The following is a 17,196-nucleotide window of genomic DNA, read 5'->3' on the forward strand; positions in this document are numbered from 1 at the left end:
CACCCTGGAGCCAGCCCTGAGCAGCTGAGGGGGCGGCAGGTGTGCTCTGAGAGATGGGGTGCAAGCCAAAGACTCCTCCAGCTCAGCGAGGGCCAGCCCCCACCTCAGGCAACACTGTGGAGACACTGAGGACAGGTGAGTCAGCACCCTGACCTCAGAGGGCCCTGCCCCTCCTACCCCACCAGCAGCTGGAACAGGAAACCCAGTGCCCGCTGAGTGACAGCTGGCTGCAGAAAATACAGGAACCAGGGGCTGGCCAGGCTGCACCCTGTGTGCCAGAGACAACTTGCTGGGACTTGAACGAGTGAGAGTGCGAACCTCCCCCAGATCCCAGATCCCAGAGCCCAGATCCCAGATCCCAGATCCCAGGAGGAGCAGAGCCCAAGGACAGACTGGCTGACACTTCTTTGGTCTGCAGCACAGATCCAGAATGCGAAGCAGGGAACCAGCTCCTTCTCTTCCTCCCTTTAAAAAAAATTTTTTTTATCTTTATTGGATAGCAACAGCCAGAAACTGAGAGGGAAGGGGGAGAAAGAGAGAGAGAAAAACAGAGACCTGCAGCCCTGCTTCACCACTGTCAAAGCTTTCCCCCTGCAGGTAGAGTCTGAGGGCTTGAACACAGGTCCTTGCGCACTGTAACATGTGCACTCAACCAGATGCCACACCACCTGGCTGTTGTCCTCCTCCTCCTTTTTTTTAATTGCCACCAGAGTTGTCACTGGGGCTCATTGCCAGCACTACAAATCCACTGCTCCCAATGCTCATTTTTCCTTTTTATTTTTATTGAATAGGACAGAGAGAAATTGAGGGGGAAGATGGAGAGAGAGAGAGACCTGCAGACCTGCTTTACCCCTTCTGAAGCACTGCCCCCTTGCAGGTGGGGAGCCAGGGGCTCAAACCTGAGCCTTTCCCACATCACATCATGTGCACGCTTAACCAAGTGGGCCACCGCCCGGCCCCTGGGAACTAGCTTCTTAAAGGGACCCCAATCCTAAGGGGCAGCCAGAGCCTGGCAGCCATAACCCTGGTCCCAGCTTACAGACTAAGAACAGGGGTGGAGAGGCTTAGCCCAGGGGTGACCCTGGCCAGCGTGTGACAGCAGAGATCCGGCTGCTGGAAAACAAAGTGGAGGTGACGGACAGGTGGTTCCATCCAAGCTGGGATGGAGAGGCTGGGTGTCCTCAGCAGGGGAAGGGGCGGCAGGGTGCCCCGCGGTGACCGCAACCCTTACTTTCGTGTCTGCGCTCTGTCTCACCTCCCTCAGAAAGAGACCGACACGGCCTTGGGTGAGAACCGGGTGCAGTCGCTGTGGCCTCTGCTGACTGAGAGGAGAGCATCCCTGCTACACAGACCCCGCCCAGGGGGAAACACTGCCCCTGGCCCCGGCTGGAGGATGTCACCTGAGGCCCCTGGGGACCGAGGCAGGAGGCCAGTCCCCCACATGCACACACACTCACACACACAAACTCACACACACACACTCTCATACACACACATACACACACTCACAAAAACACACACAAACTCACACAGACACACACACACACTCACATACACACACACTCACAGACACATGCACACACTCTCATACACACAAACTTACACACACACACACACTCATACACACACTCACTCTCACAACTCTCATAGACACACACACTCACACACACACACACTCACTCACACTCTCATACACACACAAACTCACACACTCACATTCTCATACACACACACAAACACACACACTCTCATACACACACACACACACACACTCACATTCTCACAGACTCTCTCATACACACACACTCTCACACACACACAAACACACACACACACTCTCATACACACACACTCACACACACAAACCCACACACTCACAGACACATGCACATACTCTCATACACACAAACTTACACACACACACACACACACACTCATACACATACTCACTCACTCTCACAACTCTCAGAGACACACACACTCACACACACACACTCATACTCTCATACACACACACAAACACACACACTCTCATACACACACACAAACTCACACACATTCTCATACACACACACAAACTGACACACACAAACACACACTCACACTCTCACACACTCTCAGACACACTCGCACTCCCATACACACACACACACACAAACACACACTCACACTCTCACACACTCTCAGACACACTCACACTCCCATACACACACACTCACATACACACACTCACCACCCAGGGCTTGTCACAGAAGTTGTAAATGGAGTCCAGGGAGTTGACGCAGGGGAGGCCGGCGTACTGCATGCCGATGACCAGGTGGCGGAAGTCCTCGTTCTCAGCCATGCCAAAGGCGTGTTGCCGCACCAGCACGAAGTCGGGCCGGAAGGACCTGGGGGAGGGGGTGCAGAGGCCGTCACACACACCCCGCAGCCCCCTCCCCACCCCGCTGGCCACCTGCACCGAGCAGGGGCCTGGGGACCCCGCGCCCAGCTCCACGCCCACAGTCTCCTCTGCAGCCAAGTCACAGGGAGCAGAGACAGGGGCCGCCGGGCTCCACGCCAATACCTGTGGGGCTGGGGCCAAGCCAACTTGCAAGCCCTGTGCTCCGCCAGTCCACTGGGTCCAGGTGCTGGCACATCTGGCTGAGCACACACCTTACCGTGCACAAGGACCAGGGCTCAAGCCCCCCTCCTCCCCGTCCCCACCTGCAGGGAGAAGTTTCACAAATGGTGAAGCAGGGCTGCAGGTGTCTCTCTGTCTCTCTTCATCTCTCTCTCTCTCTCTCTCTTTGCCTCCAGTGTTATTGCTGGGGCTTGGTGCTTGCATACAAATCCACTGCTCCCAGAGGCCATTTTTCCCAGTTTGTTGCCCATTTTTTTGCCCTTGTTGTTGTTGCTGGATAGGACAGAGAGAAATGGAGAGAGGAAGGGAAGACAGAGAGGGGGAGAGAAAGACAGACACCTGCAGACCTGCTTCACCACCTGTGAAGCGACTCCTCTGCAGGTGGGGAGCCAGGGGCTCAAACTGGGATCCTTACGCCGGTCCTTGGTCCTTGTACTTTGTGCCACGTGCACTGAACCCAGTGTGCTACCATCCGGCCCCCTCTCTCTTCCTCTTTCTCTCTTCTTCCCTCTCAGTTTCTCTCTGTCATATCTAATAAACAGTTAATAAAATAGAAGAGGGGTCGGGTGGTGGTGCACCTGGTTGAGCACACATGTTATCATGCTGAAGGATCTGAGTTCAAGTCCCTGGTCCCCCACCTTAATGGGGAGAGGTTTGCAAATACTGAAGCAGGGCTGCAGGTGTCTCTCTGCCTCTCTATTTCCCCCACCCCTCTCCATTTCTCTGTCTCTATTCAATAAATAAATAAATATTTTTAAAAATATCAACAATATTTGTTTTTTTTAATCGTATTTACTACTGGACAAAGAGAGAAACTGAAAGAGGAGGAGGAGGAGGAGACAGACAGGGAGAGAGACAGAAAGACGCCTGCAGCTCTGCTTCACCACTCCTGAAACTTTCCCCATGCAGGTGGGGACTGGAGGCTTGAACCTGAGTCCTTCAGCATGGTAACGTGTGCGCTCAACCAGGTGCACCACTACCTGATCCCTCTTCTTATTTTTTTAAGTGTTTATTTATTGGATAGAGACAGAGAAACTGAGAGTCAAGGGGGAGATAGAGAGACACCTGTAGCCCTGCTTCGTTGCTCTGGAAGCTTCCCCCCTGCAGGTGGGGACCAGGGGCTTAACCCTCGGTCCCTGTGCACTGTGGTGTATATGTGTGCTTAACTAGGAGCACCACTGCCTGGCCCCCCAGGAACAACTCTATTTACTCGGCCTGCCTGTTGTACAATGACTATCAGTCACCCGGCTGGATCACCACCTGACGTCTAAGTGCTACATGGCCTCACGTTCTTTTGAACCTGCCGTGTCTCTTTCGAATCAGGCTTAAGAGCCCGTGGAGTGAGGGCTATACAGTGAATGCAATGTGTGGGCCGGGGAGACAGCACGATGGGTCTACAAAAGACTTTCCCGCCCGAGGCCCTGAGGCCCTGAGGCCCTGAGGACAGGTTCAGTCCCAGGCATCACCATCAGCCAGAGCAAAACAGGGCTCTGGGCCAATTAGTAGTAGTAGTAGTAGTAGTAGTAGTAGTAGTAGTAGTAGTAGTAGTAGTAGTAGTAGTAGTGGTAATAGTTCTACAAAAGGACTTTCTTGCCTGAGACCCTGAGGTTCCAGATTCAGTCCCCAGCACCACCATCAGTCAAAGCTGAGCAAGGCTCTAGTCTCTGTCTATCTTGCTCATTAAAAAGAAACAAATAGGGGGGTCGGGCTGTAAGCACACATGGCGCGAAGCGCGAGGTCTGGCATAAGGATCCCAGTTCGAGCTCTGTCTCCCCACCTGCTTCACAAGCAGTGAAGCAGGTCTGCAGGTGTCTATCTTTCTCTCCCCCTCTCTGTCTTCCCCTCCTCTCTCCATTTCTCTCTGTCCTATCCAACAAGGATGTCAACAACAACAACAATAACTACAACAACAACAACAACAAAAAAACAAGGGTAACAAAAAGGCTTAAGAGGCCCCTGGAGTGAGGGCAGGGTGTGGAGCCTTTGACAGCAGCCCCAGGCTCCCCAGGGCAGTAGCCTTCCCACGTCCCTGTCTCTCCCGTGAGGCCCTGTGCCCTGCAAGACCCCTGAGGCAGACAGTCACTCTGTGACCAGAGACGAGGACAGAGGGGCCTTACCGGACCACCTTGGTGCCGTTCCTGAGCACCTGCATGTCCACGGCATAGGTGCCGTCAGCGTGGGCCACCAGGTTGAGCTCCGAGAATTCCACCTGGGGGGGAGGAGGGGGCACGTTGTTTGAGGTTTTGCTTCCTTCTAACCTGTTTATATGATAACTTGATTTCTTTTTTTTTTTTTATTCCCTTTTGTTGCCCTTGTTGTTTTATTGTTGTAGTTATTATTGTTGTTGTTGGAGATAACTTGATTTCTTATGTATTTACTATAGGATAGAACAGAGAGAAATTGAGAGGAGAGAGCGATAGAGAGGGAGAGAGACAGAGAGAGATGTGCAGCCTTGCTTCACCACTTGTGAAGTTTCCGCCCTGCAGGTGGGGGCCAGGGCCTTGCGAATTCAAATATGATACTAGGAGCTATAATACAGGCACCAACCAGGTGTGCCACCACCTGGCCCCTACTTGATTTCTTTTTTTCTTTTCTTGTCTCTCTTCCTCTCTTCCTTCCTTTTCCTTTTCTTTTTTTTTTTTTTTAACCAGGTGGTATGGGGACTGAATCTGGGACTTTGGAGCCTCAGGCAAGTCTCTTTGCAGACCACTGTATTTACCACTGACTGTAAGTCGTTACATCCCCAAAGAACTTTTTAAAATCAATCAGAGAAGCAGGAAGGAGAGGCTGTGCTGAGCACGTCTCTAGAGAGACCCGGCCAAGGAGAGGCCAGGGGCCGGGAGATGGGCCCCGGGGCTCCATGGCTGGCTCTGGGTCACAGAGAAGAGGGCAGCGATGGTGACAAGGCCACAGCTCTGGGCTGGGGGCTCATTACCTGTTCCACTCTGATGTCATAATCGCCAAGGACTTTTTTGCCCCGGAAGCACTTGGCCCTGGGGAGAAAAGAAGAAGAAAAACAATATACACACATTACATTTTTCTTTTAAGGGTTTTTTGTTTGTTTTTGATTTTCTATAATTAATTTATTTACTGAAAGAAAAAGGAGGGAGGGATGGGGGGAGGGAAGGAGAGAGGGAGAGACCTGCAGCATTGCTTCAGTTTGTGAAGCTTTCCTCCTGCGGGTGGGACCTGGGGGCTTGAACCTGGGTCCTCGTGCACTGTCACATGTGCTCTGCTGCACTGGCTGTACCACCGCCCAACCCCACAAATCAGTTTGGTGACAATATCGGAGGTCAGAAATTCATCGTCCCACCTTGGAGACTTTCAAAGATCTACGTGTTTATTATAGGGGAGGGGAGAAGGAGAGAGAGAGAGAGAGAGAGAGTCAGCTTACCATTGGCATAAGGTCGTGCTACCCCAAATAGTCTTTTTAAATTTTTGATTGGTTTTTTTTTTATTAGTGAGTTAATATTGATCTACAAATACATAAGATTGTAGGGGTCTAATTCCACACCGGTCCCACCACCAGAGTTCTGTGTCCCCATCCCCTCCACTGGAGACTACAGTGGTTCTCCCAAGGTCACAGATATGGGTTGACTATTATTTCTAGAACTATCTAGATTTATAAGTATTTCCCATTTTTTCCTATGGCCCTGCCTTTCTAAGTCACACCTAAACCTATTGCTACTTCCAAATGTCCTTCCTTTTTTCCTCTTCTCAAGGTCCTGGTGGAATTGGGGTTCAGAGCCCTCTGGGCATCTTCTCCCAACATTTGTCCCCCTCTGGGAATATGAATCAGAATTCTCTATGGGGTGCAGAAGGTGGGGGTTCCTCTTTGCCCTTAGGCTGGTTCTCCACATGGCCCCAGGTGGTTAGGTCAGACCTGCTCCTGCTGCCCTTAGAATTTCAAATGAGTGAGTCCCACTGGCAGTTTTTTGGAAGTCCTTTCCAGAGGCAAAGAATACATGCATATTTGCTGGCGGGAGGGGGTTGTGAAATTGCACAGTCCCTGCCTTCAAGATCTCATCACAACTGCGGAGACAGGGAGCGGGGTGTCTGCGTCTCAAGAAGAGGAAGCCAAGATTCAGAAGGGGACAACAACCCCAGTGAGTAGGTGAAAGGGTCGGCACTCACATCTGAGGGGGAGTCCAGTACAAACCCCCCCCCCCCGCCCTGACCCCACACTGCACTATCCCCCTCTGCCATGGGCTGAAGTGCCGTGGGCTATACTGCAGAGCTATACTGCAGAGCCGTGCTTCCTCCCTCTCCCTTTCCCTCTCCCTCTCCCTCTCCCTCTCCCTCTCCCTCTCCCTCTCCCTCTCCCTCTCCCTCTCCCTCTCCCTCTCATTTTCCTTCCTGATGTTCTAAGCACCATCTCCACTACAAATACTTCCTTTCACAGTTCCTGTGGACAGCCCAGGATGAGGCTGGGCCATTTCCTGTCCTCTCCAGAGTCCTGGAACAGCCCGTTCTAGGAAGTTGTGATTTGTCCTCTGCGAGTCCCTGGACACCCTCAGATTGTTCCTCTGGGGCACCCAGTCATGGCCAAGGGCCATCACACCCCCCACCTCTGCCCCAGTTCCTCACGGGGCCTCAGAACCTGGTTCCCAGACCTCTCTGGATGCTCACAGCTGCCGAGCCCCTCGGGCAAAGTTCTGGAGTGTAGAGAAGCCCATGACCACTGTCCTGTCTTCCTCAGAAGCTGAGGGTTATGTCTACACACGGCACTGACATGGCAGAGCGGGGCCTCCGAGGTTCTGATCCACAGCTCGCAGAGGAAGGGCTGGAGAAATGACCCGGGACAGAGGTGCATCTCCCTTGCACTAGCAACGCTTTTGAGGCTACGAGTCCACATGGCACAGTGGCTCACACACTGCCAGGTTTCTCTCTCCCTGGCCCGCTCATCCCTCCTGTGGGTCTCCAAGCCTGCTCTGGTGGGGCGGGCCGGGGTGCCACTTCCTGCACCTGTTGAGCCCCCAGCTGGCCAAGATGTTGTTTTCAAAGCCTCTGCCCTGCCCCCAGCCCTGGGTAGCTAATGTCTTTTCCTTAAGGCAATCAGTCAGTCCTGTTGGAAATGTGAGGCCAGTTTCCTGACCCCGAGGCCCCGACCTTGCTTGGCTTCGCCTCGGGTTTTAGTGGAGAGGAGCCAGGAGCTCGGAGAAGGGGCCACAGAGCGGGAGTCTCATCTTCAGGAGAAGGAGCGTCTCCCAGCGCCAGTGTTTGGCCCTAGGGATTTAGTGAGAAAATCTGCAGCTGACCTGCCCCACGAGGGAAAGACAGAGACAGGCTGGGGGTGTGGATCCTCCTGCCAACGCTCATGTCCAGTGGAGAAGCAATTACAGGAGCCAGAACTCCTACCTTCTGCACCCCATTAAGAATTTTAGTCCCTACTCCCAGAGGGGGAGAAATGTTAGGGGAAGATGACCAGAGGGCTCTGAACTCCAGTTCCATCAGGACCTGGAGAGAGAAGGGGACAAAGGGAGGGACATTTGGATGTAGTAATAGAAAGAAAGAAAGAGAAGGCAGGACTATAGAAAAAATGGGCAAATGACTCTTAGAAATACTAGTCAGCCCATATCTGTGACCTTGGGAGAACCACTGCAGTTTCCAGTGGAGCGGATGGGGACACAGAGCTCTGGTGGTGGGGACAGTGTGGTACTAGTTCCCTGTCATTACATACTTTTATAAATCAATATTAAGCCACTAATAATTTTTAAATATTGTTATTTATTTATTATTGGATGGAGATAAGAGAGAAATTGAGAGGGGAATGGGAGATAGGAAGAGAAACAGAGAGACATCTGCAGACCTGCTTCACTTGTGAAGCTTTCCCCCCTGCAAGGTGGAGACCAGGGGCTCAAACCTGGGGCTTTACACACTGCAATGTGTGTGCTTAACCAGGTGTGCCACCGCCTAGCCCCACTAATAAATTTAAAAATCATAAATAAAAATAATTTCCAGCTGACGGGCCAGTGGCTGGAGACCTTCCATGTACCTGGGTGGCAGCAGTGAGCAAGGCGCTAGGCTCCAGAAGGCAGGCTCCCCCACCTCAGCCCCCAGGGTGTGAAGCCCACCTGTCCCCTCCCACTGAGTGACCTGAGGCACACAGCTGACTTTTTTTTAAATTTATATTTATTTATTTTCCCTTTTGTTGTCCTTTTTTTTAATGTTGTTGTAACTGATGTCATCACTGTTGAATAGGACAGAGAGAAATGGGGAGAGGAGGGGAAGACAGAGACGGGGAGAGAAAGACAGACACTTGCAGACCTGCTTCACCCTTAACGCTAGTCCTTGCATTTCGTGCCATGTAGTGGCACGCTTAACACACTTAACCCGCAGTAGTGCGCTTAACCCGCTGCACTACTGCCCAACTCCCATGGCTGACATTTAACAGTATGTCATATGGTGCCACCAACCCACCCATCTGTCTTCAGAAGTCCACAAATGTAAACAACAAAAAATGAAAGTGTTTCCAGCCGTGTTCCTGTCACATCCTCCCTCCTGACTGCAAGTACGTTGTACGCTCCCACTGCGGGGAGATGGGTGTATCTCTCTGCGAAGACAGGTGCTTCAGACGTGCACAGAGACCAGCACTCAACAGGGACACACTCGGCAGACCTTTGGTGCGTGTTTTCTTCCTGCACCCAAAATATGCCTCAGTGATGAGGCTTCCAACTCATACGCAGGGGCCTCTTGGTAGTGGTTGTGTGAAAGGCCCTTTGAAGACAGGGCTTCCAAGATTTAACTGGGTGGCCAGCCAGTACTTACTGGTGATGGTTTAGATTTCCAGATTGGAGTTTGCTTTGCTACTGCAAGTAGTTTGGCAATGACTTAGATTAAGGAATAGTTTCAAAAACAATTAATTTTCCCAGCATGATCTGCAAAGAAAATTAATAAATATCTAAAGCACATTACTCCCATGCAATACACCAAACCCAGGCCAAGTTCTGCTTTGTGTTTCCCCTCTGTTCTTATTTCTCAACTCCTGTCTGTGAATGAGATCAGCCCAAATTCATCCTTCTGTTTTTGACTTCTTTCAATTCACATGGTTCCTTCAAGCTCCATCCAAAATGAGGTGAAGAAGGCGAGTTCATCATTTTAAGTAGCTGAGTGGTATTCTACTGTGTATCTAGACCACAACTTGCTCTGTCACTCATCTGTTGCTGGACACCTGGGCTGCTTCCAGGTTTTGGCTATTACAAATTGCTGCTGTGAAGATAGGTGTACAAACATCTTTTTGGATGGGTGTGTTTGGTTCCTTTGGATATATCCCCAGGAGAGAAGTTGCAGGGTCATAAGGTAGGTCCATTTCTAGACTTCTGAGACCCATGTCTTTTTAAACCATTTGTTCTTCTAATTACAATAGGGCATCTATAATTCATAACAGCTGCAGTGCGTGTTGGAGTCTGCAGAGTTAATATTAGCACTGTCATCCCACACAGAGAACTCAACTCTTCAAAGTAATGGGTTTGATGCTACACCCCACACTAGTAGCCCCATCTCAAGTGCAAGTGCACATTAGAAGAGCGAGTGGTCTATCACAGAATTCCTGGTGCAAGCACATCACAGTGCACAAGGACCCAGGTTCAAGCCCCCAGCCCCCACCTGCAGGGGGAAGATTCACAGTGGTGGGTCAGGGCTGCAGGGGTCTCTTTGTTTCTCTCTTCCTGTCTTGATGGATAGGATAGGGTAGGATAGGGTAGGGTAGGGATAGGGTAGGGTAGGGTAGGGTAGGGTAGGGTAGGGTAGGGTAGGGTAGGGTAGGATAGGATAGGATAGGGTAGGATATGGTAGGGTAGGGTAGGGTAGGGCAGAATAGTATAAACATAATAGAAGGGACCAGTAGTGGTGCACTTGGTGGAGCAAACCTGTTCCCACACACAAAGACCCAGGTTCAAGCCCCCGGTCCCCACCTGCAGGGGGAAAGCTTCACGAGTGGTGAAGCAGGGCTGCAGGTGTCTCTCTGTCTCTCTCCCTCTCTTTCTTTACTTCCTCTTTCAATGTCTCTCTGTCTCTATCCAACAATAAATAAATTAAATTTATACATATGTATATATAATTCCTGGTGCAAGGAATAAACACAGCTATGCTTTTTTACTCAGTCCTCATTTTCTCCATGTTTGAAAGTTCTGGAAAGTCCCTCCCCTGCCCCTCTCCAGCCCCTTGCAGAAGTTGGATGCTGGGAAGGTGCTGGGGAAGGGGGCTGTGCCTGCAGCCTTGTCAAATCAACCCGCAGTCAGCTCCTGGGGCCCAATCACAGAGCGGAGCTGAGGTGGACATCCTTGAAGCAGCGACTAAAAATACTCATGGTGTCTGCTGCCAACTCCCCCCATTGTAGCCTCTGCTTAACAGGCCTACCAGCTGAGGGCCAGTGGGGCCTAATGGTTCACAGGCGATCAACCGGCTCCCCTCAGTGCTGTGACAAGGGAAAGCAGGCGCCCAGATTTAACTCTTCTTACTCAAGGCCGCAAGCCCCTTCCAGGGTCCCTGCCCACCTGCCAGCAGCACGTCTCCAGAGGCTGAAGAGATAACTCTTCCAAGCCCACTCTGAGACCTGGTGCCCCCCCCTCTTCCACACACGGGACAGAAGCCAGGTCTTGTAGTAACATCCAAGGTGGGGCTACCTCAGCTAGTCCAGTTCACACTTTACCACAAGCCAGGATCCAGGTTCGAGTCCCCACATGGCACGGGAGCCCCCGGCACAGAGGAAGCTTCCTGAGCAGTGGAGTGGTGTGGTGGTGTCTCTCCTTTCCTATCTCTCCCTCTCTGCCTCCTCTCCCTCTGTCTTTATGAAATGAAGAGGACAATTAAAACTTCACTATGAATGGGGGCCGGGGTGGCGCGCCTGGTTGAGCGCACATGTTACAGTGCTCAAGGACCCGGGTTTGAGCCCCCGGTCTCCACCTGCAGGGGGAAAGCTTTGTGAGTGGTGAAGCAGGGCTGCAGGTGTCTCTCTCTCTCTCTCCCTCTGTACCTCCCTCTTCCCTCTCAATTCTTGGCTGTCTCTATCAAATAAATGTATTTTAAAAATAAAGATAATAATTTTTTTTTAAAAATTTGGGGTAGGGTTGGGCGGTAGCACAGCGGGTTAAGCACATGTGGCACGAAGCACAAGGACCGGCGTGAGGATCTTGGTTCAAGCCTCCGGCTCCCCACCTGCATGGGGGTTGCTTCACAAGTGGTAAAGCAGGTCTGCAGGTGTCTATCTTTCTCTCCCCATCTTCCCCTCCTCTCTCCATTTCTCTCTGTCCTATCCAACAACAATGACAATAATAACAACAACAATATTAACTACAACATCGATAAAACAACAAGGGCAACAAAAGGAAAAAAATAGCCTCCAGGAGCAGTGGATTCCTGGTGTCACTAAGCCCAACAATAACCCTGGAGGCAAAGAAAAAAATTCTAAGTTTACTATGAATGGTGAAATCACGCTGGTGTAAGGTCCCAGCACCAACCGCCCCCCACCAACCAAAAAAAAAAAAAATCAGTGGAGCTGTTTCAGCTTCTTGGGGGTGTGTAGGGTGGGGGGCTCTGGTTAAAAATCTACCGTCTGAGCCTAAGTTTCCTCCTGTACAAAACAGGACTGGTAATAATCTGAAAGGCAGCGGGGAACATTCAGCACTAGGCATCATGTGTCTTTCCTGACTCACTAGCAGCTCAGTTCTGGGTTGGGATGACAATACCAGCACGTGTTAGTGACACAGGGGAGGCTGGCCTCCATGGAAGATGCTGGTGAGGCCCCAGATTTCTGTGTAAACACAAAAGTTTCAGTAAAACATGGGCAATGTGCCTTCAAGGTGTCACTCTCTGCAGGGTGTACCAGGGTGGCCGCCCTGGCTGCCTCCTCCTCTGACCCATCCCCACCACCGCCTGGGACCACCCTCTGTGCTCAGCTGTCTAAGCCTCTCACTGGGACTCCCCCTCACACTACAACCCCTGTGGCCTGCAAGTGCTGACGCTTCAGAGCAAAGTCTTCCCCGGATTGTCCAGAACACTGTGTGTATGTCTTGTCAGATTGTCTGTCTGTCCCGAGCAGGCTGGTGCAGACGGAATGGCAGTAGTTAGAGCTCACAGTAGGGCCACGAGTGGGGCCTGCCTGTGCATGGGAGGTGGGGACTGCGTCTCAGGGACGCCCCCGGCTGCGGGAGGTGAGGACTGCGTCTCAGGGACGCCCCCGGCTGGGCTGCGTGGTCGAGTGCCTGCAAAACCCTTCACCTCTTCACACGCACACTCCACATGTTGGGGGGTTTCTCCCTGACTTCCCCCACAGAGACACTGCCTGGTGACCCAGGTCTGCACAGGACGGAGACCTCACTGGAGGATGCAGGCCACAGCTGTGGGTCTTAAGGCTGTCAGACACTGGGGGTACCAGCTGTCAGACATTGGGGGTACCAGCTGTCAAAAAACTGAAGATACCAGAGGTCAGACATTGAGGGTACCAGCTGTCAGACATTGGGGGTGCCAGCACCCAGAGGCGCCAACTTGAGTGTCATACTCAGCGGGACACCTGGGCTCCTGTCACCTTCCACTCAGACCCTGCCCTTTGGACAGAGCGCCTCGGGGCTCCAAGAAGTAGGAAAATACAGGAGCAGGAGAAGGGAACCCAAGCTTCCTATACCCCAGTGTGGCTCGAAGCTGTGCACCTGAGAGCGAGTGTGAGTGTCTGTCGTCACCCACTGGCAGGATGAGGAACTGCAGCCCTGTTTCCCCAGCTCACAGCTTAAGCCTGCTTGAAATAGCCAGGAGAGAAAAAGAGAAGAAGGGGGGGGGGAAGAGAAAGGGAGGGAAAGGGAGGGAAGGGGAGGATAAGGGAGAGGAGGGAAGTAGAGGGGAAAGAGGGAGGGAGAAAGGGAAAGAGAGGAGAGGGAGGGAGGGAGGGGAAGGTAGAGGGAGGGAGGGGACACATGCTACAATGCGCAAAGACCCCGGTTTAAGCCCCTGAAGGGATGCAGGGGTGTGAAGGCAGAGAGGGAAGGGATGCATGGGGTGTGAAGGGGGAGATGGGCAGGGATATGGTAGGACAGCTCCTGTCCCACATCCCCGAGGACCCCCGTGGTTTCCACCCTTCGGGCGGGATCAGCATCCCAGGCTGGGGAGGAAGCTAAGCTCAGAAGATGAAGGATTTGCTTGAATGCAGAGGCTAGTGGGCCACAGCTCATGAAACTGCATTTCGGGGCTGGGGAGACAGCACAGCAGTTCTGCAGAGACTCTCCTGCCTGGGGCTCTGAGGTCCTGGGTTCAATCTGGGTTCAAAGAGCTCTGGGCTCCTTCTGTATTTTTCTTTCACTAAATAAATAAACGAAGGCTGGGGAGACAGCACAATGGTTCGGCAAAGAGTTTCTTTCATTTGTTTTACTTTTTTGCCTCCTGGGTTATGGCTAGGGCTTGGTGTCAGCACTATGAATCCACTGCTTCTGGAGGCCATGTTTTCTGCTTTATTGGACAGGACAGAAAAATGCTGAGAGAGGAGGAGGAGATGGAGAAGGGAGAGAGTTAGAGAGACTGACCTGCAGACCAGCTTCACCACTCATGAAGCAACACTCCTGCAGGTGGGGAGCTGGGGCTGGGGGAGCTCAAACCAGGATCCTTGCATGGGGTTCTTGCACTCCATACTATGTGTGCTTAGCCCAGTGAGCCACTGCCTGGCCTCCTGCAAAGAACCTTTCATGACTGAGGCACCAAAGGTCCTGGGTTTAACCCCCAGAACCACCATAAGCCAGAGCTAAGCAGTGCTCAAGTAAAAACTAAATAAAAATAAAATTGCATTTCAGTATTCTTCATGATCAAGTGTAGAGATCACACACTCCTTTATCTGGGGGCTGTGCTCTCCTAGTTTCTGTCTACCTGGTGCCAGTCCTCAGAGGGCACAGAGCAGCTGCCCAACTGACATGACCGTAGCTAGACACGTTGGCTTCAGTATTAGAATGGGAGCTACGCCGGCTCTGACATAGGCTCCTGGGGCTGGAGATCTTTATCAAGCCCTGCTTAGCCCTTCTCCAGACTTGCAGGAGGTGTGGATGAGGCTCTCTCTTAAAAAAAAAAAGAGACCGGGTGGTGGCACACCTGGTTGAGCACACATTACAATGCTCAAGGATCTGGGTTCAAGCCCTCAGTCCCCACCTGCAGGGGAAAAGCTTCCCAGGGATGCAGGTGTCTCTCTGTCTCTCTCTCTCTCCCACTTTATCTCCCCTTCCCTCTCGATTTCTCTCTATCTAATAGATAAATGAAGATAATAAGAAAAAAAACACATTTAAATAAAAAGGCAAACAACAGCAACTCAAGTCTCAGAAAGTGACTCACTTGTGAGCCAATAGCCCAGCTGTGATTTCCAATGGGAATAAAAAAAATCCCTTTTCCTGATTCCTACGCAGATATCCGAAGACGTCTATTTTGAGGAGTAATTAAATGATGCAGTGCCACAAGATAACACGATTAGCCAACACAGAGGGAGCACCTGTGGTGGGGGGAGTAGCCACGTCTGTCTGAGGTCAGCACACAGCTGAGCAAACAAAAGACTGGGGGGAGGGGGCAAGGTCCCTCTCCATCGCCATCTTATGAGATTAAGTCCGGCTGGTTCGATATCGATATCAGAGCTGAGTGGGTCAGCTATAAAGTTAGCGTTGGAGAAAAGTCAAGTAAACCCAATTTCCAAGAGCCATGGATGTGCTCTGTGACAGAACCACGGGGCTCCCGGCGCTGACCGATCTCCAGTGTGACATCATACGTCACACCCACTCGAACCCTGGCCACCCGCTCTCAGCATTCAAGACACCAGAGAACCCCCCCTCTGTGGCCTGGCCCTGCCCTGTCAGACTGGTCTGTCACTCTCCCCCCTCCTGCAAGGTGGCTGCAGGGTGTCTGTGTGAGTTAGAGAAAGGCACCGTCCCTCTGGGTGGACACAGCCCTGGGCTTGCAGAGTGGGGGGGGGGAGCTGTGTCACCGCTAGCCTCGTGCCCCTGTGCGGTGAAGCCTACACGCACGCACGCGCGCGCACACACACACATACGCACACGCATACACACACACACAGTGCACACAGCACTATGTAAAAGAACCTGTGCAAAGGCCCTGGGTTCAAGCCCCACCTGCAGAGGAAACACTTCACGAGTAGTGAGGCAGCTGTGCAGGTGTCTGTGTTTCTCTGTATCTACCTTTCCTTCTCAACTTCTCTACCCTGTCAAATAAAAATGATGGAAAAAAAAGAAAAGAAAAGAGTTGCCAGGAATGGTGGATTTGTAGTGCAGGCGTCAAGCCCCAAGGACTAGAAGCAAAACAACAAAAAAAAAAAAAAAAAAAAAAAACGTAGTCTGAACCCACCTATTTGTCACTGACCACTCTCACCTGTGTCTCTCTCTTCCTGTGTGTCACCTCCTTACTGTTCCCCAGACACTGAGTGCACCTCCGCCTCTAACAACACACTTGGGGACAGCTTGTTTAGTGTCATCTCATCGTGACAGAGCAAGGCAGAGTGACATTCCCCAGGGTGTGTGTGTGTGTGTGGAGGGGAACCTCACGCAATCCACCAAGGCCCAGATACAACAAAAAAATAAAAAAGTGAGGGGAGGATTCCCCCTCTCTGCCTGCCTTTGAACTAAGATGTCACTTCCTCTCCAGCCTCTGGACTCAGAGCAGAACTTTGGCCTCGGTTCTCTTGGTTCTCAGGCTGGAACTACACCTCCTGGGTGGGTGTCTGAAGTCAAGGTGTCAGCCAAGGCGAGGAGCAGCTTTGCTGGCGTTCAAGCCCCCGGTCCCCATCTGCAGGGGCAAAGTTTCACGAGTGGTGAAGCAGGGCTGCAGGTGTCTCTCTATCTCTCTCCCTATCTCCCCTCTACACTCTCGGTTTATCTGTCTCCCTCTCTCTATCTCTCCCTCTTCCATCTCTTCTGGCAATCTCTATCCAATAATAAAGAAAAGATAATTTAAAAGAGAGGGAAGCACAGCACAGGGAGGTTTTTCGTTACCCTCTGGCAATGCATTGAGATTACTTGCCGCCGGGCACAGCCAGAGCAGGACTCAGAGGCAAAGGCTAGAAGGCAGAAATCAGCAGGGCTGCCCTGCCCGCACCCCACCTCTGTTCCGCTTCTTGTTCCAAGTCAAACTGCCCCTGCTGGAACGGGAAGGCGACTTCTACCCGGGGGCTCGGCTGATACCTCCCTGGCCCTGGGGCCACACTTGGGATTTCCACACAACCCAGGTGGCACATTCCTTTCTCAGGCTTTCCAGCTAGCACCCACTCGGGAGATAGCATTCACCAGAATAGGCACCGCCAGGCAGCCGGGTGCTGGCAGGCTGGGAGAGCTGGCACTGTCCTAGAGGAGACAGAGAGGGAGAGAGGGGGAAGGGAGAGGGGGGAGGGGGAGGGAGAGAGAGGGGAAGGGAGAGGGAAGGAGGGAGAGGGTGAGGGAGAGGGGGAGAGGGAGGGAGAGGGAAGAGAGAAGGAGGGAGGGGAAAGGGAGAGGGAGGGAGGGGGAGGGAGAGGGAGGGAGACCACAGGCTCCCAGATGCACCGGGGTTCAGCAACAGGGACCCACAAACATCCTGAGAGGAGAGGAGAAATAGGCCTTAGGAGG

General features: G+C 52.2%; 1 protein-coding gene across 5 annotated transcripts in view; it reads right to left on the minus strand.

The window, feature by feature from the left end:
* Positions 1 to 17,196, minus strand: part of SYN2 (synapsin II) — a 131,505-nt gene that overhangs the window by 35,766 nt on the left and 78,543 nt on the right. For 3 of the 5 annotated variants that reach the window (XM_060180685.1, XM_060180683.1, XM_060180687.1), the window contains exons 2-4: positions 5,559 to 5,616; positions 4,741 to 4,832; positions 2,234 to 2,390 (exon numbers count right to left, since the gene is read on the minus strand). In XM_060180685.1, the coding sequence (XP_060036668.1) occupies positions 2,234 to 2,390; positions 4,741 to 4,832; positions 5,559 to 5,616 (307 nt within the window). Of the gene's footprint in view, positions 1 to 2,233; positions 2,391 to 4,740; positions 4,833 to 5,558; positions 5,617 to 7,236; positions 7,452 to 17,196 lie in introns of those variants that run through there. The other 2 variants (XM_060180684.1, XM_060180686.1) reach the window with 2 other exon arrangements.

This window comes from Erinaceus europaeus, chromosome 21 (assembly GCF_950295315.1).
Source record: "Erinaceus europaeus chromosome 21, mEriEur2.1, whole genome shotgun sequence".
Lineage (NCBI taxonomy): Eukaryota > Metazoa > Chordata > Mammalia > Eulipotyphla > Erinaceidae > Erinaceus > Erinaceus europaeus.